Source organism: Serinus canaria, chromosome 6, assembly GCF_022539315.1.
Source record: "Serinus canaria isolate serCan28SL12 chromosome 6, serCan2020, whole genome shotgun sequence".
Classification (NCBI taxonomy): domain Eukaryota; kingdom Metazoa; phylum Chordata; class Aves; order Passeriformes; family Fringillidae; genus Serinus; species Serinus canaria.
The window spans coordinates 23,165,953-23,189,010 of NC_066320.1; the positions used below are offsets into that span (position 1 = coordinate 23,165,953).

General features: G+C 43.3%; 1 protein-coding gene across 4 annotated transcripts in view; it reads right to left on the reverse strand.

Annotated features, from left to right (window-relative positions):
- The window catches only part of SH3PXD2A (SH3 and PX domains 2A), a 245,071-nt gene that overhangs the window by 21,339 nt on the left and 200,674 nt on the right, over positions 1 to 23,058 (reverse strand). For all 4 annotated transcript variants that reach the window (XM_050976023.1, XM_050976022.1, XM_050976024.1 and 1 more), the window contains 3 exons: positions 16,590 to 16,703; positions 12,381 to 12,464; positions 1,312 to 1,429 (listed from right to left, as the gene is read on the reverse strand). In XM_050976023.1, coding sequence (XP_050831980.1) covers positions 1,312 to 1,429; positions 12,381 to 12,464; positions 16,590 to 16,703 — 316 coding nt within the window. The remainder of the gene's footprint in view (positions 1 to 1,311; positions 1,430 to 12,380; positions 12,465 to 16,589; positions 16,704 to 23,058) is intronic.

The following is a 23,058-nucleotide window of genomic DNA, read 5'->3' on the forward strand; positions in this document are numbered from 1 at the left end:
CTAGAGGTGTCTTGCAATGGTTCTTCCCTCAGAAAAAACCTATGAGCTCAATTCCCTGATCTGAGACTTTGGATTCCACTTCTGTAGACAATTAACAGAGAAAAAAATGTGACCTGACCAAACCCAGGCATTTCTGAGCTCCTCCTATCTAGAGTGCCTTCCTGGCTCCACTGCTTTCTTTATTAGCTTATTTGCTCCATGGGTTCATTAGACAGAAAAATGATTTTTCTTTCTTCTAAATAAGGGAAATCAAGAAAAACAACAACACTGCTTCAGTCAGCATTTTCACAGTCCTCATCCATAGCCAATAAATCAAGCAGCATTCAAAGCAAGCTATAACTTGGGGAAAGAGGAAAAAAAAATCACTATAATTACATGTTGAATGGAAAAAGATGACTATATGAGATGTTCTGCACTGCTGAGAGATAAATCTCCATTTTAAGCTACTTGTTGCATCACATCTTGTTTGAAGAGAAATGGGATGTCACAGCACTGAGAGGTTCACACACAGATACAGGACAAGGGGCAGGACCACAGAAGGGCACTAAAACCTAAATGCTGTGTGAACCTACAGGAAGAAATCTCTCACCAAGTGCTCATCCTGACACCCTACATCACTGAGACAATACCTAACCTACAGTCTCCCCATAAGCATTTACAAAGGAGATTCTTAAGCCAAAACTCTCTGCTAGGACCACTGTTCCAACTACATAACAAAATTTGATATAGAATAACAACTTTACCTGCCCTTGGAATGCAGTCCCTCTACATTAGGAATATCCAGTGGAGACAGACAAAAATCAAAGCAAATTAGCTGAAACCATGGATAAGCTTGCACAAGGGCTGTAGCCAGCAAACTGATCTCATATCCCTGAAAGTAGCACTACCTGCCCCAAACAGCTCAAGAGATCACAGTCAGCCTTTCAGCTTTGCTATAAATAGATTTAAATAGGTTGCAGAATAACTCTTATACTGGAAACACATGAAAATTATATACAACAGAAAGCCTTGTTAGGTCTCACAGATCTTAACTCAGATATGGGCTTTTAACTTGAAGCAAGGAAAAAAGCCTCTAAAACTGCAAGTTAAGGCATTTCCTCACTGGAATGGTCCATAGCCTTTGCAGACACTCTAGTGTAACTTTAGTCACCATTCTATCACCTCAGACTTTTCTTTTTACATTTCTTCAAGAGGCATTATGAACAATTTGGGCTTCCCTGTCCAGCTACAGAGTGATTTAAATGCTAGCATTCAGTGAATGATCAGAAAAGCTCATTGCCACAGTTTCTGCAGGTTGCACAGCTCCTTTACCTGATGTACCACCATCCTTCCAGGTTCTTTTGGATGACCTCCACGGTGACCCCTTTTTCGAACCCAATCTCATCCTTCCCCTGGCTGGCGTACGGCTGGATGGTGACATATTTCTCTTCTGGTGAGGGGAGAAAAGGCAACATCAGTTAGGGTCAGGATCAGACCAGCTGCTTTTCTGCACTGCTTGCTTTTAAACTGCTCTGCAGCGATTACGTGAAGCCATCACAAAGGCGGAGCCCTGCTCAGGGGCCCACTGGTTATTTATGCTGACGACATGACAGATAATCAGCCCCTTGCCACTACCCTGCTGCTGATAATCACAGAATGGTTCCATGCCAATAATGACACAAAGTCCCCAGAGAGCTCCCCCCCTCTTCTTCCCACCTCCCTCCCCCCTCCAAGTTCCTCGAGCGGGTAAGGGAGAGGATTTGAAGCTGGACTTAACTCCCGTACTGTAACTTGACAGAATCAATCCAGCTGCCAAATCAGCCGAGCATCACGGCAGGAGCTGCAGCCAGTTGGCTCTTTGCACACACACATGGCTGCACAGAGCATTGTGTTACTGAAACCCGAGCACTGCATCCCCAGAAGGACACATCTCCCAGCCCAGAGGGGCTGGCCCTGCACGCTGCTCTCCTTGCACCTCCCAAGCAGCACAAGTCTACAGCAACGAGCTTGAAACATTAAAAAAAACATGACAGAAGAACAAAAGAGGTTTGCATGTGACAGGAGGTGATACAGCATTTGCATTCATAGGTTGTGAAGTGTTTTACAAACATACTTTTGCTAAATCGGACTCCAGAGAAATGCATGTGTGACACTGGTGAAGGAGGGCCAGAATTAAGACACACACTTCAAAAGCACAGACTGGATTTCAAGTATGGTGTTGGAGCCAAATCCTTAGCATCCCTATTCATCTTCAGCATCTATCCCCTTCCCAGCTGGGCAGAGGTTTTAAGCAGACTTGCTGGCAGCAAGCCAATAAGGAGAGCAGAACAGGCACTTGTCAACATCTTCTTCCACCTAGCCAGGAGTCATTTACTGCAGCATTCCCATTACACCCAAGGCCAACCTTTCCCTCTGGAGCTTAAAAAATTACACCTGCCATTGAAAACTTGAACTACTATCCTTCCTCTGCAGCAGCAGACATGGGAAGTGCCACAGAACCCCTCTCCTCAACCCAAACTATGGTGCATGTGACAGTTTCTGTAGCTAAAGGCAGGGAAGGCAAGCAATGAAGTGCACCCCAGCCACACTTCCTAGCACTTCCTACCAGCAGTCACAAGGCAAGGAAAGAATAAATGGAGGGCTGTCAGTGCAGAGGAATGGGCAGGAAATGAAGTGAATCCAAAGCTCCTGATCACTGCAGAACAAAGGAGCCATGAAAAGGCTGCAGCAGCTTGAAGCAAGCACTCTTTAAGAGTTAAACAGATCCAAGCAGCAGCTCGGTTTTGTAGCTCAACTGCATTTTGTTGCGGGGTGAAGCATGGAAACTTCAATGAAAAATAAACCAAAGCCCTTACTGAGATAGAGTAAGAAATAATATCTCAGAAAAGGGAAAATAATGTTGACAGAACATCAGATGGCAGCGAATTCAGCAAAGCTACATCTCTGAAGTCCAGTTCCCTTGACTGGTCACATTTGGATCCTTCTAATTCTGATGGGGCAAAATCTGTCAAACCTTTGCTACCAGAAAGAAAAGACTCTCTGCTGCTCTCCCCTAGGAGGGCTGCTTAACTGGCTTATCACTGGTAAGAAACTCCAGCTAGTTTGTAATTAGCACCATCAGCTTATGACACCTTCCCCACAGAAATACTCCACTACAACATGGGGCCTGAAAAATGAAACCTGGCAAATGAAATCCCAGTGTTCAAGTCACAGGACAGGAGAGTTTTCCTGGCTAGGTTTTTGCTCTGGGTGGTAGAACTGGACTAATTTTTCCTCCATTTTCAAGTCTGCTGCAGAAGGAGCTCCATGTCTGGATTCCCCTGCATGCAAAGCACTAAACTGAACTGCAGAAGACCCCTGGGCAGCTAGATTTTGCCCCTGTAAGGGCCAAGGGAAAGTTCAGAGCTGCTCTGTCCAGATACACATTGTTTCAGACACTTCCAGGGATGTTTCTAGGACAGTAATACTGAGCTAAGCATATATTTGCAGAGTCTTGGAAGAAGGCCCTCTTTTTTCTTTCCCCCATACCAAAGCTGCTTTATAACCCAGGCTGTCAGAGGTCACCCTTGCCACTAGAACTCCCACAGAAATTGCTGTGTTTATTCTGTTTTTCCTCCACACAAACACCAGGCTCTGCTTCAGCTAAAGCCAGCTATTCAGCTCCTCTTGCTGGGCAGAGTGGTCCCACTCTTCAGGGATGTGGCTTCCCTTCTTCTGCAGATAACCATGCACAGGGTGCTCATTCCTAGCTTCCTACACAACTTTCCAAACTTGTGTGTGAGGAACTGAGACAGTGGTCACCCATCAATACCAACAGCACTGGACTGATCACTCAGGAGAAACAGGAAGGCTCTTCTGAACTGCCACTGTCTCATTCTGTCCATGAGCACCCTCACTGCTTACATCTTAAATCCTGTGGCTGTCAACTCAAGACTACTGCTTTTTGAGAATAAAGCCCTTTAGGTGACTCCTCCCTATACAAAAGAAAAAAAAATAAAAAAGAGTGCATGGAAATAGGGAGGGAAAGGGAAAAGAGAGAAAAAGGATCTCCAGTGAATCAAGACAATCAAAAGTGTTAAAAATCAACTCTAGAAAAGAAGGTCCCACAATGTTTTTGTTTAGCTGCTCTATTTTTAAGCCTACAGATAAAATCCAGGAAGCCACCATGACAATTTCCCCTTGCAAAGTACTTTGACAGCAAAAACTACATTTCCAAGATTGCACACATTTGGTTTCTGTCAATGCTGCAGGAGATACCACAAACATACATGAGGTTTGTAACTTAAACAAACTGGAGATATGGGCTCCCTTGTAATCAAAGTGTAAATTCTGTTTTGTTTCTCAAAGATTATCTCTAGCCAGTGGACACTTTGTATAAACCAAGATTTGCTGAAGGGAGCAGGGGAGCTCTCAGTGGATGTGTCACTGAAGAGGGCTGATAATAGCATTCAACATATCAGATTATTATTCAAAAGTCTTTAGAAAAGATATTTGACACTTCATGACTGATATGTAAAGTTACTGTAAAGACTTAACTCAGATAAATGGGTTCATGAGAGAATCAGCAGAGCGTCAGACAGCAGAATGACACTGCTCTGAGTTACACTGACAAATCTGATATATCATGCTGCCTTCATTCAGCTTCTCTGACAGGCAAGAGTATAAAACAGAAGTCAGTGAACTATCCCAGACCTACCATTGAAGTTATATGCCCAGATCTACAGAGAATACAAAAGTGTATAATTTTGGTTCATTAAGTTTTGACTTCAGAATTACCAGGGAAAAAAAAGACAAACAAAAGGATAATTCGTATTCCCCAGCTGCAGCTTCTGTTACATCAACCTCAGTGTTGAGGTCAAGTGGGCAGAATAAACTTTACTACATGCTACAAAGCACACACACCAGCTAAAAGGCTGCATTCAGAAACAATGGGATGGAAGTCCTACCCTCTTTGAGCTAAAAATGGCAAGAATTCAGCTCTGTTCTTACTGAGTGACATCCAGAGATCTATTAATTGCCAACTTCCCTCCCATTCCTTTATCACTAATTTGCAGGCCAAAGACACCTTTCCCAGCTGAGCTGAAGGATTTTGAGCTGCCCCAGTAAATCCAAACAAGGCAGGCATGAAGAAGCAAAGCCCATTTGGCAAAGAGCTACAATACACATCTGTCACATCATGCATTATCCAACTGCAACCTACTTAGGTCGGAAGGAAAGGATTACTGGGTGTCATTCTCTCTCCTCCCCAGACACAGACACTATTTAAAATATACAAAACCAGAATTTTTGCACTATTTCAACAACCCAGCTCATACCTTGCTGCTGTAGCTGTGCTCTGCCCAGCCCTCCCAAACACTGTGGCAACCCAGTGCTCAGACCACTACTCATTCCAAAGCCTCAATTCCCTATCAATGTACCTTTCTCCTCCTTCTTTCCTCATCCCCAAAAGAAAGCAGGCTTTTATTTTTCTCTGGCTCTACCTAAAATCTCCTGAACAAACACAGTAGAGAACTGGGATCAAAATACAGGAACAGATCTTGGTGGATCACTTGGAAAACAGCATGGACAGCAGAGAACAGTACCTGTGTCCTTGGAACAGCCCACTGTATTACAGAGGGGGCTTTTTTATAGCAACAAATATTTCCTCCCAGAAAATGCAGCACAGGTAGGGCTGTCTAGCTGGAAGGTGTGCACATATTCAGGACAAAGGATCTGAGCTGTACAGTGCCCTGCATGACAGCCACATACACTACATGGTCTATACAGATGTACACAACAGACCTGGTACAAGGAAATCACAGGTTTTTGAGTGTTACTTTTTCACAAGTTTTTAACATCTAATGTCCTTCTGTAACCACCAGAAGAGGACAAAAGAAGCAAAAAGTAAAGAAAACAAAAAACCCCACCTAAACAAGAACACAACCATTTTGTGATCCTCCAGCAGCACCATGGTGTTTTGCCAAGCTGAGGCCTCCTCAATACATAAACAGAAATATCTCTAAAACTAAAAAGACACTTTAAAACCAGTTTTTGAATATAGGGCAGAGTCAAAACAACTCATACAAAACTTGGTCTAAAACCTGGCTAGTTTAGGCACGCCCATGTTTCTTGTCCCACCCATTTTAAGATGAAGCTTAATGAAGTGCAACTTTTCACATAAAAAGAATTTATAATACAGCTAATAAACCATCATATGATTTACAGCAGAGCAAGATGACCTGCAGCCACCTTGGCAATGCTCATCATGTAGCAACAGGTCACCTCCGCAGTCACAGCCTAATGAGGACTGAAATACTTCTTCTGTCTTGCCCAGCCTGTTCACTGGCAGTGATGCAACATAGTGGCTTGCAGAAAAATGAGGGATGAGACATTTGACTTCTTAAATTTTAGGAGAACTTAATGTCAATGACAATTATTTTTGGATAATTGCAGACCTTGACGACTGTGCTTTTTTTTTTTCCTTTTGTGTAGGATTGCAGCTTGCACATGGTGAGCAATTGGATACATTCCAACACATTCCCCTTAAACAACCTATTTCTGAGCAAGTTTTCTTTTGTTTCACCTGATGTATTTCTGTCAAGTAGTAAAAGCAGTAGTTTTAAGCATTGGCTGTGGCATTTTCCATACCAAATAACCTGTTAGGACACCTGTCCCACAGGAAAAACCTCAGAACAGCTAAGATGAAGCTCCGTTCCCTCCTGAAGAAATTGTACTGACTTGGCTGACAAAGCAAGAGACTGAACCTGACAGCCTGTGAGGCTCCTGCAATCCCATCTGTCAAACCAGAATTCCATATTTTGCATGTGTGACTGAGTACATTAAACTTATGAGGTGTCTTGAAATGGCAACTTGGTCCCTCCTCTGGCTGTCTGGATTTATACTTAATGTCAGGTCAAGGAAAGCAGAGTTGTAACTCTGTACAGCTCGAGTTGTAACACAGCTTCAGAAGCTCTTCCAAAATCTTCCTCATTCTATCTTCCCAGCTCCCTTGGCACTGATTATTTCAGATTCCTCCTAGTCTATCACCAAGGTGACAGACTTGCCCCGGCATTTTCAAAGTTCTCCACCATTGCTGCTCCTCAATGACCCTCCAGTGACTCTTTTGCACAGCCACCACAGCCACCTCCTGCCTGCTTTGCTCCCTTCCCAGCCTTTCAGCACACACTGCTCTTGCAGAAGGCTCTTGGCACAGCACTTCTCTGGCATTTCAACCAGACTCCTACCAAGTGCATTCCCAATTCAGTTGTTCCATCTTGAATTTTCAAGCCTGTGTGCTGTGCCTTGCTTTGATGCCTTACTACACACACTCACACGTTCATGTGGATTTCCTACTCCTCCAAATTCTGTGGTCTTTTCCCACTCAGCTTCATGCCTTTCATATGATGCCTCATCCACCTGAGCAGGCTCCTTCCTCGATGGTATCAAATAACCTGAAGCCCTCAAATCCTTCCTAAAAAAAGCTTTACCTACCCTGATTTCCTGCTTTCCCAAACAAGCTTAGTTTTAATCCTTCTCTAAAAGCTTTTAAAAATACTGAAGAAATATCATTTTACACTATGAAAACCCCTTTGGTTGCAAGATTCATGCCAAATTGCCACTTGCCCACGTTCCTTTGATGCACAGATCTCCTTCTCTTTGTTTAGGCTGTAAACTCTTTGGGACAGGAGCCTTGCCTTGAAGCAGCTAAAATACCATGCACATTTCCAGCCCTGCACAATCACTCTCATCTTTCCCAGGCAAACAGCCAGTGCTCAGACATTTCTGCTTCCAAGTTCTGAGAGCCCCATTTCACATTCCTCTCCTTCACCTCTATTTTGTAAGTTTTCTCTTTTCTGCCTCCATTAATAAGAGTGAAAGTTATCAGCAGCACTTCAGGAGCCAACCAAATAAGGGAATCATTTCCTTTGCTCAGCTGGTGCCTGTACATGCCCCCAACTTTCTGTGACCCCCTCCTGGTTTGATATGCTGGTAGGGGTAGGGATAGGGGGGAACTGAGCTAGAAATTAGCCAATTAATGATTTCTCAGCAAAATGCAACAGCCCCAAACCTACATCTTCCAAACCACAGAAGAATTTTCTTTCAAAATACTTTCCCCTCTGTCAGCAGTCTGTGTTCACCCTCCCCCACTCCTCCGCTCCACCCCCCCCTTTGTCAGAACTGCTTCTGGAAAAAGACTCTCTGCTCCAGAAAGCAATGCATTAATTCAACATGGACTTTGTTTTACTTGCCTAAATATGCAGAGAGAGAATGACTGCACACAGTTATCAAATGTGTTCATCTGCAGACAGAAGCTCTTCAGCCTTTGTCCCTCTTCCCTTCCCTGCTTTTTGTTTTAAATAATAGAAAACCTTGTGCCAACAGATAGAAAAGAACAATAATGACATTTCTTCTAAACAGCTTTGTATTGTGCATGCTCTTACTTCAACCAGGCAAGGACCAATAAGCATTTACTTCTTTCCTTGGAGAACAGAGAAAAAGAAAACCCAAACAAAACAAAAAAAACCAAAAAAACCCAACCAAAGGAGAGAAGAGACTAAGTCTGAAGCTGTTCTGTGCTGGTTTGATTTAGCACAGCAATGTCACTCACCGTCTTCTGCTTTGATTGACAAACATCTCATCACCATCAAGCACAAACAGGAAAGAGTGAAAACAAGGGGAGAAGTCTCCTGGAGGGGGCTGCCAAAGAGGGCAGAGCAGCTCTGGGGAGATGCAGGAAAGTATGAGAGTGCACAGGCACATCAGCCAGGCTGGATTACCAGTACTGACCAACTGCTCTTTCCACAGCAACAAAACTGGCTGAAGAACCACCCACCTGGGCTAGGAATTGGGGTTCCAGTATTAAGACCAACTCAAGATGAGGTTAAAGTATCAAGACCACTGGGTTACATGGCTGCCTTCCCTCCACACACTACCTTTGCCCATCAAGCTCCCTCACTCCCTAAGATAAGCAAGCAGTGGGAAGTTCTAACTTCAACTCTTTCAATGAATAGCTTATTCCTTGTGCTAGGAGCTACTCCTGAATAACTGGCTCATTTGGCAGAAATTCAGCCCATATGTCACTATATTGTTGGTATGAATAACTTTAGAGTGCTTTCCTGCATTGTAACAGTTCCAGGTGAAAGCACTGGGCACAAAACCAAAGCAGCAATAACTTGGGTCAGGTATCTGGCACAGAAGACAGGCATGTAACATCCCAATTTTACCAATCAAACTGTAAAAGCACTAATGACTTTTCATTAAATTAAGCCTGTAAATTATCCTAAATTCCCTTTCAGGGGAAGTTCCAAATAACTGCATGTGCAGAATTACTATTTAACCCTGTACAAAACATGAACTCTGCAGCTTGCAGGTCTAATGAGTGTCAAGTCTGAGGAAAACTACAAACTTTCAGGCTTTTCCTCACAGCCCATATTTGTATTACTGGAGTTTCAGAATGTATAGGAAAAAGTTTAGAAAATGTACCACATTTAACATTAAAAAAACCCTCAAGCTTTGCAGCTACATAAGAAACACAAACCAATGTAATCTCTTAGATCTGGGCACACCACAGACCATTTTAAAGAGAAAAGTTCAGCAACAAAAGTCATCTGTTTCTCTTTGTAGAAACAGACTACAGCTGTTCCCTTTGCAGATTTTTTTTTTTCAGGTTTAAAGAAGGAGCACTGCCATGATATTCAACAATTTGTCTTTCATGTTTCTTATTCACAGACCCAATAACTTTGCTTCCAAATATCTGGAGGTCAGAGATGCCTAGCCTCTTCAAATGGCTTTGGCAAGTTAGAAATAAATAAGCCATATGCTGCCCCTAATAATTCTCCCCTATCAGGCACAGTCTAACAGGGAAGGAAACACTCTTCCCTTCTGCACTCCAGCTTTCTCAATGTTTTTAATATTCAAATAACTTAGAAAATTCTGCCCTTCAGAAGCAATGCTTAATTCCTTTGATTCTGGCCTTAAAGTGATTCTATCACAGGCCCAACTGATAAAAATGCTGATTAGTGGTACCCAAGCATAAATACAAAGGGAGGCATCCTTTACAGCTTGTTTTTGAGCTCCAGTGAACTCCTGGAGCTAACCCTTCCAGCAGCAAGGGTTATTTCAAGCAGAATATTGCTGGGTGGGAAGAATTTCAGCCAAAATGTTTAATTGAGTTTGTTTCTAAGGAAGAGGCCAAGTGGGGAAGGGGAAGCTGTTCTGCTTGTGTTGAACAATTCTGGCAACCTCCTGTTTGAACAACTTTAGTTCTTCTGTGCTTTGGAGCAAGGACTTGAAGGTTGGCAGGGAAGTGTACACTTCATGCATTCTGTCATTTCAGTGCAAATTCACCCAAATTTGGCCTTGTTAGAAGTCTTCTGGGCTGGGATGGGAGGGGAAGATGGGAGAAAATCTCTCCTGACCTCATATAAACTGTGTTTTGTTAGAGAACAGCAGGCTGGACACCCAGAGAGACTCATACTTTCAACAACTGCAGTTTGGAAGGCATAGATGTCTGTACAGGCTGCAGCTCTGCCAGATCATGAAGCCACTGTCTCCAACTTGTGCCCATTTGTTCAAGTCACTTTCTTTATTTCCAATAAGCCTGCTCTTGTAAGGATTCCCTAACCTATAATTTCTGATGACAATGAACAGCTTATTTTTAGCCAGCCTGGCTAGCTGTGGCTAAAATACATTGGAGAGACCTTATAGAAGCTCAGTCACAGAGGGTGCCCCAAACTTTGGACAAAATCACAGATTGCTGAAGTCTGTGCCAAGTCCAAGTGCCAAGATTCAGTTTGAGATAAAGCACATATTCTCCAATACCCTCAAAACCCCAGCCCTGCTTGGGCCTAATAGGGAAGAAACAGCAATGAAGCAAGAAAAAGGCAAAGATGCAAGGAATTAGGGCAGCCTGTACTGGGGAAGACTGCCAAGGAGGACACTGACACTGGTCAGAGGGCAGGTCTGGAGAAGATCCACACATGGTGGGCATCAGAATGCAAGAGGGAAAATCTGAGAATGCATCTTAGGTCCTTGAGTCTTACCAGCTGACTGCTAAGGGACTGGTTATGCAGTCTTAATATTTTATGGAGCTTTGTTTGCAATATTGTACGAATATAAAAGAATGCATTTGTTTTCACCAGTAAATAAATTGTTTAGAAAACTGATTCTTATAAATTCTCCCAGTTAAATTGCCAGGAAGCATCTAGCAGAGCTGGACAAAGCAAAGCCAGTAGCTCCCAAACAGCTGGGGCACAGAAATAAGCACACTTCCCCCACCCCCCCACCCACGACAGCATGTGTGCTTATGAGGGTTCTTTGGTGCCTTCAGAGTGCATTTGGTGGCTGAGAAGCAGGACCTTGTCTTCTGAAGTTGTTTCAGCTTCTGCAGGGTCAAGCTATGGCAGGTAGAACACAGCTATTGTTGCTTTTGTTTCCTCAATAATAATTTGAAACAAAGGGTCACTGAAAAGCTGGGTGGGCTTGAGACAGCAGTCTGCAGTCATAATATCATCATCAAATCCAAAGGTAAATTTGCCACTTTAAAAGTACATTTCTTAATAGGAAAGGGCACCTTTCCATTAACTGGGAATCATCCCTTGTGCTTACATGTGGATCCATTCCCTCAGTAAGGTTGTCTGAAAGTTACAGAGGTGTAAATGGTGCTTTATCCCACCTTTCCTTTCCCAAGGGCAATGAACATGTCTGGATGATTTTCCAAGTGGAGCAGGAGACAGACAGGGATACCTTTGGTCTGGGAAAGACGATTCATCTGCTCCTAAAAAATACTTTGCTTATAGGGCTCCTCAGACTTCACCCAAACACAAGGTGTTCCCTCCTACCCTGCCATTCTCACTGTTAGACCAGCCAAAGCTGAAAGAAAACAGAACAAACCAAACCAGCTAAAATGCTGCTACTGGTGGCATTTTAAATACCTAGGAATGATGCCAAAAACTCCCAAATTTTCTCAAGACTCTCTTTAGTACCCAGCACTTCTTGCAAGGAAGAGAGGGGACTGCAACTGGAATGATTTTCATCTTTCCACCCCACACACTTTTCCAGTGTGCACAACTCCGACCATGGCTTTTTGTCATTCAACTCATTTTACCAGCCCTGAAAGTATCACTTGTTCTTACTGAGGCAGGAAAGACTGAGCACAAATATGCCCAAGTTAAAACACAACAGATGTGAGCTTCCCCAACAGCACAAAGTCTTGGTTACCAGCCTCCAGCTCCTGGGTGCCTAATCCTGTCTCCAAGCCACCCTCAAGCTGTCATGTACGAAACCCACATCTGAACTCTGGAGCTTTGGCCCCTCACTAACAAAGTGCCAAAGATGCAGGTCCTGACACACAGCAGCTGAAGCTGCAGTGTGGCTTTGGGTGGCCCCTGAGTGGCTGGTGCCAGAGGAAGCTGTGAATTCACCTCGACTCTGCTGCCTGTTGACTATCCCGCCCAGCGTCCATCGCCGGTCCAGGCGCCTCAGGTGAGCCTTGCGTCGCTTAGAAACTAGTTTGGAACATGGATGGAAACAAAACAAAGGGGGGAAAAAAAGAAGAAAAAAAAAAGTGATGGGAGGGTGAGGAATAAAAACAAAACATGGTATTTACAAGCACTGGTCTTGTTAGTGGGAATGGGTTAGGTGGGATGCAGATGTTTTGTTTTACTTTATACAGTACAGTGGAACAAGTTAACTTCTTGAGCTTGAGCAATGTGAGCCATCCAGAACTGTCACAAATTGCTACTAATTATAATTTTTAAAAAAATCAAAAACATATACATGCTCCAAAACAAGCTGCACAACTAAAGGCAACTTGTCCAAGGAGAGTGCAGTGGCAGGACACATCATCATTGCTGTTGTATCTCCTAATTCAGCTGCATGATCTTTGGGGAATTCCGTCTATTGCACATGACATCAAACCCAACAGGGCTCTAAACCTCTCTAAGAAAAATTATCACACTATAAACAAACTCACAAACTCTCATCTAAGTTCCCCCATAAGAGCAGCATTCAGGAACTGAACCCAAGTGAAAAGTGTCTGATGTGCTTGCAAGACATGACTTGCATTCATTGCCACAGCTGGTTCTTGTGATCAAAACTTCTAATATATAGATTACAATATCAGGAAAAAACTAACCTTGCAATTATTCAGCAGGCTCAAGAAGCTAACAAGCCAGGACTGAGTGTTACATACTCAAACAATAACTTATGCTTAAAATATAAACAAAGACAAGACACTTATGGAAATGGCACTGTGAGAGCAGCTGTACACAGAGGACACCACTTGTTTTCTGGAGCACATACTTAGATCTCTACTCAGATTCTTCTTTTGCCTGTATAGGTGTGAAAGACACTGGAACCATTAGACTGGCACAGAAACACAGCCAAACACCTTTCCATTCAAGGGCTTCCATCCCAATTTGGCAACTACTGCAAGGGTGCTAGGTGCTGCTGCAAAGCAATGGCACATATTGCAAGGTAGTGACAGCTGAAGTGCAAACACAATCATTTAACCAGTGGTGCTGGGAAACTGTTCATAAACTTTGATATCACATCATTAATAATAATTCAATTCTGTATATGTGCACTTATTTAGGGATTATATCCTTATACTGGAGTAAGCACTGCTGTCTTCTAGAACTGTGTTCTGCTGGCAATCAGGCACAGCAAAATTATTTGCTTGGGAAATCATTAGCTGGACAAGAAAAAAAAAAACTTCACCAAAGAGTGGATTTTGACTTTTTGTCCTTTATATCTGTCAGGGACTTAGACCAGACTTTTACATCCAGCCCACTCTCCTCAATTTCTCCTTTGCTGTAAGGCCCAAACCTTTCCACACCACCCTAAGTGGAGGTGTGGTGAATGGTGTTGAACAGGTACATTATCTAGTCTCTGGTACTCTGTACTTCCCCTTTGGTCCCATATTGGTCAAAAATCAACTGCAAATTTTCAGATGAGCCAAATCTCAGGATTTTAGATAGCTGTGGTTTTGGCTCATGGAAATCAGTGATCATCTTGGAAGCCCATGAGGGACAAAAGATGAGCAGATATAACCTGCTGACTTTCCCCAAACCAACAGGACATTAGACTGCCAGTTACACACATGCTACACAGGGAGACAACACAGGACACCTTGCTAGACACACAGATTATAGCAGAGAGGGAAGTCAAGTTGCAATAAGGCTGCCTCTGTTAGGAGGTTTCTATCCAAGAGAGGAGGAAATGAAATGCTGAATGTAAAGGCTTGCAAGGTGGAGAGGTGCAGAAGGGGTTGAAACTGCCTCAAGGTGTTGATACAGAGCAGTCACTTGCTCCTTCTGACACTGGGAGTTTGGAGGATTTAGCCATCCAGGAACACCCCTTGAAAACTGTGGGTCACACAGATCCACCACACTGTGTCCTCACAACATACAGCCATCCCCAGTGACAGCCCTTTTATAAAACAATGATGCTTCTGTATGAGCCAGGGTTTTTTCCTTAAAAATACTGAATTTTGTCATTTTGCCCAGACTTGGACTTGGTTGGTCATGTCACAGTCACTAGAAAGGCTGCTTATTAACAAGTGTCTACACCTTCCCAGAGATTATTTTAACATGTTTACTTTATCAGCTTCTGTAGCTGTTAAATGTTTCTTTAGATTGCTTTCTGATTGTTCTCCAAGCCTTGCAAGATGTGTTGGTCTAAACACAGGCCTGGGTAACAATCAGTCTGCCTTCATCCAGATAAAAATGTTGTGCAAGCTCAGGTGCAGGGAGGAAACACTTCTGTCTTTCTCAGAGAACAGACTACTTAAAGGGAAACATAAAAATATTACTGCTATATTAGTAGAGGCAGAATTATTAGCAAGATGTGTTCAGCACCCTGCTCTCTTGACTGGGCCTGCCACAGCAGAGCAGACTTCAAGGTTTGCCTGGCTTGTGGACTTGTTCCTGGGCTGTTAAAATGGGGAGGGACAAGGGCCTGATACACAAAGCTCCCCACATCAGTGTTTCTGTGCTTTCCAAGTTGGAGGAGCAGAGATTGCACAGTTGCAGGAAGTCAATGTGTGGGAGTCACCCTGAAACTTGTGGAAGCTCTAAACTGTGGGGCGAAGGCACTAATCCACTCAAAGTGCCTTCCTCCTCAGTTACATCAGAGCCCCTTTCTCCTGCCTACCTGGAGAGAGCTGGCAAGTTTTCGGTCTAAGAACAGTTACTTTGATATACATTTTTAAAGACAGTGAATCCAAGTAATTCTTTCTTCTCCTATGAAGTAATTATATGGAGAAAAACAGCCCAAGTAAAGAAGAACTGGAGGGGAAGATACAAAGAATGTAGGAAGTCAGCTTAGACGGCTAATAACATAAACCAAAGTTACTAAAAAGCAAGCAAGCAAAATCTGGGGCGCATAAAAGCAGCTGCAGAGGTTATGCAATTGCATCTGTCACTGAGATGGAACTGAGCAGAAAGGGAAGGGCAGTCTCAGGTTTCAGCATGTCTGGATTTGGAGTGAGGCAGGGAGCAGGACTGCTGACCATAGCTGAAGAGAGCAGTGTAATGGATTAAAAGGAACTGAGAGGAAGGAGATAAGGAGTATTTGATAGATTTGCCATTGTCCAGAACAGACTGCTGGGTGGCAGCATCCCTGTGCAGAGTACACTCCAGAGGACAACATGAAAGAGAAGAGAGCATGAAATGACAGCAGTTTAAGTTGTAAGGCTGTCAAGCACACACTGTATTCAAGAGTCAGGAGAAGGGAGGAAGCTACAGACCAACAGACAAGGCATTCTTCAGTGCTTGCAGAGCAGAGCAGTAAAGTTCTGTTCTTTAATAACAGGGAAGCTTTACTCACTGCCTTTGCATCCACTGAGATGCTGCATCACACCAGACTGGTTCCTGACCTACCAGTCTACAGCCAGTCTGTCTCTAAAGCAGGATATGGGTAGACTTGAGCAGGGGAAAATGAGTTGCAGAGACCAAGACTTCAATAAGCCACAGTCGTCACCCTCAGAGCCCAGCACAAAGCCTGGTCCTGCCTGTGTGCTGTGTTGGGGGGCAGATGGTCACCCCAACACATCTCTAAGCCTCCTGCCTGTGCTAAGGAAAGGTCAGCTGAGTTTCCACATACCTTTTACATAAGTGTCATGTCAAGAGGACCTAGATTTAGCAACAGATTCACTAGAATCAAGCAAATCATAATAAAAGTGTCCTTTGTACACAGTTGCTACATGAGAAGCCCATTAAGATGTGGTTAGTCTTTCATAATGGAATTGAGGAACATGCAATGCTGAGTTATTCCATTTCTGGAACCTGAATTAAGCATCTTTAGTTAAAAAAAAAAACAACAAAGAAAGCAGTGTGGCTAAATACATATACATGACAAATGGCATCTCATTTTTAACAGAATGAGACCATACCAAAAAAAAGTTACCTTTCCACACACCACTGACCATAGCAAACAACAGTGAAACTCTTTTCAAAGATTAATTTAAAGGAAATTAATGAGAAGCAACCATAAAAGTTAAACCTCACTCCTTTCAATGGCCTGTGGCTCTATCAGGCATTTCCTTCCAATTAGAAGCTCTCACTTGGGGGGAAAAAAGCATTAAGCAAGAGAATCCCAGTTTTCCCTTGGTAAGAAAAAGCTTTCCATACCTTCCCCAAATTTGGATGTGTTGATGTCAGAATCATCTCTGGTTCCATTTTGGGATTCCAGGTATGTAGCAGGGACCCATCCCTGCTCCTCTGCTGTGCTCACAAACCACCAACCTACAAAAAGAAGAAAAAGAAGTTTCTCAGTCAACATTTAGAGAAACAAGAATAGTAAAATGCTACAGAGAAGATGACAGAGTCAGCAGCTTTGGTGCATGTCTGAGGTATTCTGCAGCTTCCTAGAACAAGAAAGGGTTTAGTGCTATCATACCATTTCTATCAGATCCTCTCCCAGTGGTAGTGAGCAGCCTTGCTGGAAAAATGGTGCAATATAGCAAATATCAATTTATTTTAAGAAATTCAAAGTCCATCCACGACAACTTTGACTGAAATTCTCTTAAGTCAGTTGCTCCAAGCTGGTCTTGCTATAAGCACATCTACAGTATCAAAACACTTTGTATGTGTAAATATGTACATGTGCACTTATGTGAAACAGCACAAACACTGCCCAAATCCTAATCTGAAGTATTACAAAAGGCAAATGAGGGAAATAGCAAAGACATTCATAGAAGAGCACAGACTTCAGAACAGGATATAAAAGTGCTTCTAGAGCACTTGTAACCACAGCTGGTGTTTAACAAACATGACCTGAATTCAATACCCTGGGAGGCTGGAAAGTACTGCACAGAACAGAAATAAATACAGAAAAGCCAACTGAAATCTGACTTCAGGCCATAAGCACCAGTTATTTGTCTTCCCACCTGAATATCCAAGTTTCAACCAGTATCTACAAAAATGTTAAGTATTCAGCAATATATATGAAAATAACCTTTAGGTCATATCTATGGACGGATGAATAAAATTATATGCATGCCAGTTTCAGATTAAATGCATTCCATCTGTAACTATCCTTGCCACTTTTCTTGCTTGATTACATGGATTTATTGAATCCTCCAATGATTTTGACATAGACTCACTCACCCAAGAACTTGCTGCTCTCAGATAAAAGCACAACTAGATTCTCCTCCATTCAGATAAGGTCTGGGTTAAGACAGGAAAATAAAAAGTCTAACAGGTAAGCAAACCACTTCTGTTGTAGTCTGTGATACCCCAGTTTCCCCAGAAAACACAAGCTGCTGTGTCAGGACCATACAAACTTGTCCATTACCACCCTTCCAGCTTCCCCAAAGGGAGATGGGAAAACAGCTATTTCTGCACGTGCACCTCAGAACAGTTTACACTTTGATGCCTGTCATAAACACAGCAAATTTCACACAAGCCTGTCTGTGAAGAGCAAAGGTGCCAGCCTGGGCTGTAAAGAGATGGGCACCAGCACTAGTGAGCTGTGAGGTGGCCACACATCCCTCCCACAGCTGGGATCCCACAGCCCAGCAAGGGGGAAAGGAAGGTCTGGGCTCTGCTGCCATGCCACATGCAACTGTCTGCAAGAGAAAAACCACCCTGCTGAAACAACGCTCCAGTGTTCGTGCTACCAGTCAGCCAAGCTCATTCCAAGTCCTGTCACGGAAGGTTTTACCAGAGAACAGGAGCTACAAACCCTTGCTTTGCTCCCTGGGCATGGGGCTGGGAGACATTGCACCCCAAGCAGCAACCCCTCACATGCCCCTGGGCAGCTCCTAGGCAGCTCTATTTATTTACTCTCCAAATTCAGACACAGATTTCCATCTTCTGGCCCAGCAGAGGTTTGGAAACTTTGCTTCACAAGGCTCATGGTTGGAAAGTTTAAATTTAGTTATTCTCCCTCAGCAGGAGGTGAATTCTCCTGCCACGAAGCCCACAGCAGTGAACACGCAGGATCTGCCAGACTGTTTCAAAAACACTTCTTCATGGTCGCTCCTTATTTCACCAGTAACAGATCAACATGGGGAGCAAACACAGTTTAACATACACTTATAATTAGGCACAAAATGTGAGAAGCTGGCTTCCAGCTGATATTAATTAGACTGGAATAGTTTACCTAAACTCTTCCTCAGAAAGAAATTAAACACAAGCGCAGAAAGGACTTGCCTACACTTAAAAATGTACATTTGGGCCAAATTCAAACCATGGTAAAACCATCTCTGGAGGGCTGGATGGCACCATCTTCTCACCAGCCCCGTGCTAGTCCCTTTCACAATACAGCTCCTCTGGTTTGGCTCACTAGCCTCAGAGCCAAGTTTAGATCTTTTGCTTGGGACCACAGTGTAGCTGAGCCTCCATCCATCTAAACATGACTCAGGCTAAAGCTCCTAATCACCACAGAACTCAAAAAGCTACAATTTCTTCCTAAAGATTTCCTTTATAAACTCTGCACAAGGGTAAAGTATAAAGGAGAAACCTCTGCAGCTACTGAGAAATCACAGCATTTGTCCAAGCTCAGGGAAAACCAGCCTCCCACTCTGAAATTCTCTTCCCCAATTTCAAGCTTGCCTCTCAGAAGGACAGAAGAAAGGCTTTAATATAGCCCATTGAAATAGCATGTCAACAGAAAAATGTGTGTTTTGCTTAAACAGACTCAACAACTGAGAAGACTGAGAAGCTTCCAGCAACCCCCTGGCAGCAGAGAAGTCACAAATGGGTGCTCACATGCAAGATGTGCAAAGTCTCAGAGTGGCCAAGAAACCACTGTTGAGGCAGCACATCCCTTATGATAATGGGGATTATAATTCCAAAAAGATTATGGCACATCCAAGCCATAACCATACAGAAAGGAAATTACAGCACAGTGCAAAAATTGACTCCTAGCAGAAAATGGCTGCAGGGCAGACAAGCTCCTCAACACAGCCTGTGCATGACAGCCACAAACTGCAGAACTCTGCCAGGCAGACCATGAAGTACTTGCTCTGCACCATCCCCTCATCAGAAGCATTAGGGCAGCTGCCATTGGCACCACCATCCCTTTCCCTCTCACCCTCAGGTTCATGGGTATTCATGGTTTGCAGACAAATTAGTTAGAATGGCCTTAGTTTGCACCATTAAAGCCCCAACTATTTGCAAAGAACCCCTTGTCCCGTCCCCTGCCATCTTTCCCAACCCAGAGCATCACAGAAAACTTGCTTTTGAAACACAGAACAAAACATTGCATTTATTTTGAGTTCTCCCTCTATGCTGGAGTTTAGCTTGACTTCACAATTCATTATTAAAACCATTCTGCAGCAACATCTGCAGGGAATTATGTAAAGTTATCTCTGTGCACTGCCAAGCCAGACTGAGGTTCACTCTTTCACTCACACCATCTGTAAAAATTAGGCAGTGCTTTACAGCTTGAGTTAACCCTTACAGGTGCCCCCGGATCTCAGGCACCAAAACAACTCTAACACTGATGTGACATGGATGTCTAGACTGAGGCTCCCAAGCCCTCATCTCGATGAGGATTTAAAGGGAGTTTGAGATTCACAGAGGCACAAAGGGGGCTGTAGCCACTGTGTCCAGACCAAGTTCAACTTGAGCTTTGCTGCATTGCTCCAACTACCTTAACACTAACCCAAGAACAGAAATTTTTAAGGTAGGAGTGTAATTTTGTCCCCACATATGTTGCTGCTTTGGTTGGCATCCATCAGCATCCATAGGCTGCAACAGCCAAGATTCACAGAGTCCACCTAGGCTCAGATAACTCCCAGGCATTTCAGAAGTTACCAAGAAACAGCCAGTTCCTCTTGACAAGCATATAATGCACATGGCAAGTTGGTGATTGCAAAATGGATTGGTCACACTGGAGACTGATTAAATGACAAAAATACTCGGACTTTAAAAAATCATGTTCTTGCTCATAATTGCATTCCATGTCCTCTTCCCGAAAGGCTTTTGGAAAAGGAAAACAATTAAGCAAATGTTAGCCACAATGTGCATCATGGGAAACTAGTGGAGCACAGTTAAAGGATTATATTTTATGCCAGTTTTGCTCTTGTTTGCATGCATCCTTACCTGTCCATACTTGGATGGATGATACACATACACAGGAGAACCAGCTGTTCCCACTGAAGCCTGTCTGATCACAAGATGCTACAAAACACTTCAAATACATTAAATTGCAGGATCCTGCTGAACTCTGCTTTCTAATTCTCTCCTCAAACATTAATTTCTCCGTAGACTTTGACTGTCATTTTATGAGCTTAAGTAAAGTAAACAGGACTGACAGCACCACTGTAAAAGGGCATGACTATTTCTCCAGCATGAGTAGACTACACATTCTTCTAAACAAATACTTAAGTAACACTCCACCTCTCAAGAGTCTTGAAAAAACCCCACTCAAGCAGCAGTCTGGTACATTTGACACATGGTCTGTGGGCTTCAGAGAGCTTTTCATTTTTAAGTCCTTCTGCCTTGGAACTCTCTTGAGAGGCTTTTTTGATCCAACAACATAAATTGTCCTACAAAGCAGTACTAAGTGCAGTTAGGTCACTTCCAGCCCAGTCACACAGACCTTTTCATGCACATGGCTGATTACTTCCCTTTAGAGATATGATCTACTTCATTAAAAACAGCTAAGACAAGGGTGCTGCTGCACAGTTGAAGGCACTTGCTTTTTCCAGCCCTCCAAAGCTCTTGCCACACAGTACATATATATTTGATACACATAGGGCAGTCTCAGTAATTGCCTCTGACAGACCTCTGGTGAATATGTAGAAGCAGATGTATAAAGGCACCAGAAGTAGCTTTTACAAGAGGGATTTTCTGCAGTAAGCTTATTCTCACACTCGCTCCTGTGCCTGTGTGCTGTTAGATACTATCACTGTCCATGCTGGCCCTGCTCTCTATAAAAGGCTTTTTCAGTCCCACACACTTGGAAAAGGCACAAGGTTGAAACCACTGGATTCATATGAAGGCCAGTCTCCAATTGCTGAGAGTTTTATTCTTACAATTCACAGAAGAGGCATCTTTCTTTGAAATATGGAGATGCATGCAAGAGGTCCTTCTAGCACAGAGCTGACTGCAGTTGAGGGTACAGCAGTCTGTGAATAACTGCAAGCCCGACTAAGGCTGTCATCTTAGGATGAATTTTTAAAGCTGGTAAAATATTAAAGGCTGCTTTCACCTCAAAACACATAATGTTTCCTAGCCTGTGTGCACTGCAGTCTTCACTGCAGACACCACTCAACCATGGAGCAATGTTTGTCTTGATTTAGAGATGAAAGTGGGGCCCAAAGAAATGCCCCAGGATCAAAGATATTAATGGAAGACATCCTGCTCAAAAAGAATTAAGATCCACAGCACAGCTTCATGGCCTTTTATGTGCCACATATTTATGGACCATAGATTAGGATTCCAAATCAACCATGTATTATGATCCTTCCAGCCAGTTCATGTCCTAGAGCTACATGCTGGAAGTGTGGTTCACGTGGGAAACCCCACTTCCAACAGGAAGTGTTGCCACCCCAAATGTCTGTGCCTGATTGCTCTAACATTCAAGAGTGGAGGCTGTTGCCTTGCAACTACTGTGTTTTTTGCACTCTAGGTACTAAATCCTGCTTCAGGAACTCAAGAATAAAATTCAGCACCCCAAGTTACTGCTTAACACCAAGAGGTTTTTTAATTTGCTGCTGAAATACCCCAAGAGCCCACAGTGCTGTGACAGGGCAAAGGTGTTGGCTTTTTTTTTTTTTCATGTAAGAGAAAAGTGAAAAAAGGATCACACCTGTCCCTCCTTTCCTGGTAGCCTGGCATGGGAATTTGGGGATTCTATATGGGCTATGAAAGAAGGACTTCTACCACAGCGGTAAAAAAAATGAATTAAGAAATACAAACACAGAAACTCTGCCTTTTCATTTTTTAAAGAGCACTTTTGTTTAAAGAAGACAACTAAGATTTAAAAGGTAATAAGCAAATATTTTGCTCCTGGTACCAATAAGTCCAGCATGTGAAGGATATACCTTAGAAACCACACACCTGTTCAACAGTGGTCACACAGCCACGAGGCTATAGTCTGCCCAGTAAGCTACCCTCAGTATTTAAAACTGAGTAATAGTTTTAATATTTAGTGAAGACAGTACACATTGCAGGAGGATGAGAGGCTGCACACTCCTGTGCCTTGTGGTCAACTAAAAATTTACAGGTGTCCCTACAAAAATGTAATAGAAACCTGACCTTAAGAGTGTCACTCTGGAACCCTGACAACCCAAAGCACACATGGACTGCCCTGGAAACACTTTTCTTTCCCTCCTTAGGGAGGGTCTGAAAGCTGAGTTATGTTCTCATCAGAGTACAGGCTGTAGCAGTTTTTGCTTAATTTGTTGATTGAAACAACACTTGAGAGCTTCCTGAGGAGAGGGAGATGAGGAGCAGGCAGGGGGAGGTGGAGACTTCTGGAAGGCTGAAATTTGTTGATATCATTTTTTGGCTATTAACAGGACAGCATTCTGCCTTATGGAGCTAAAAGCTGGAACAAAAGGCCAAGAGCTGAGACCACAGCTTGCTTTCTCCACCAATATTTAATAGTAACTGCAAATGCTTAGGGCTCAGCAGCAGCATAGGA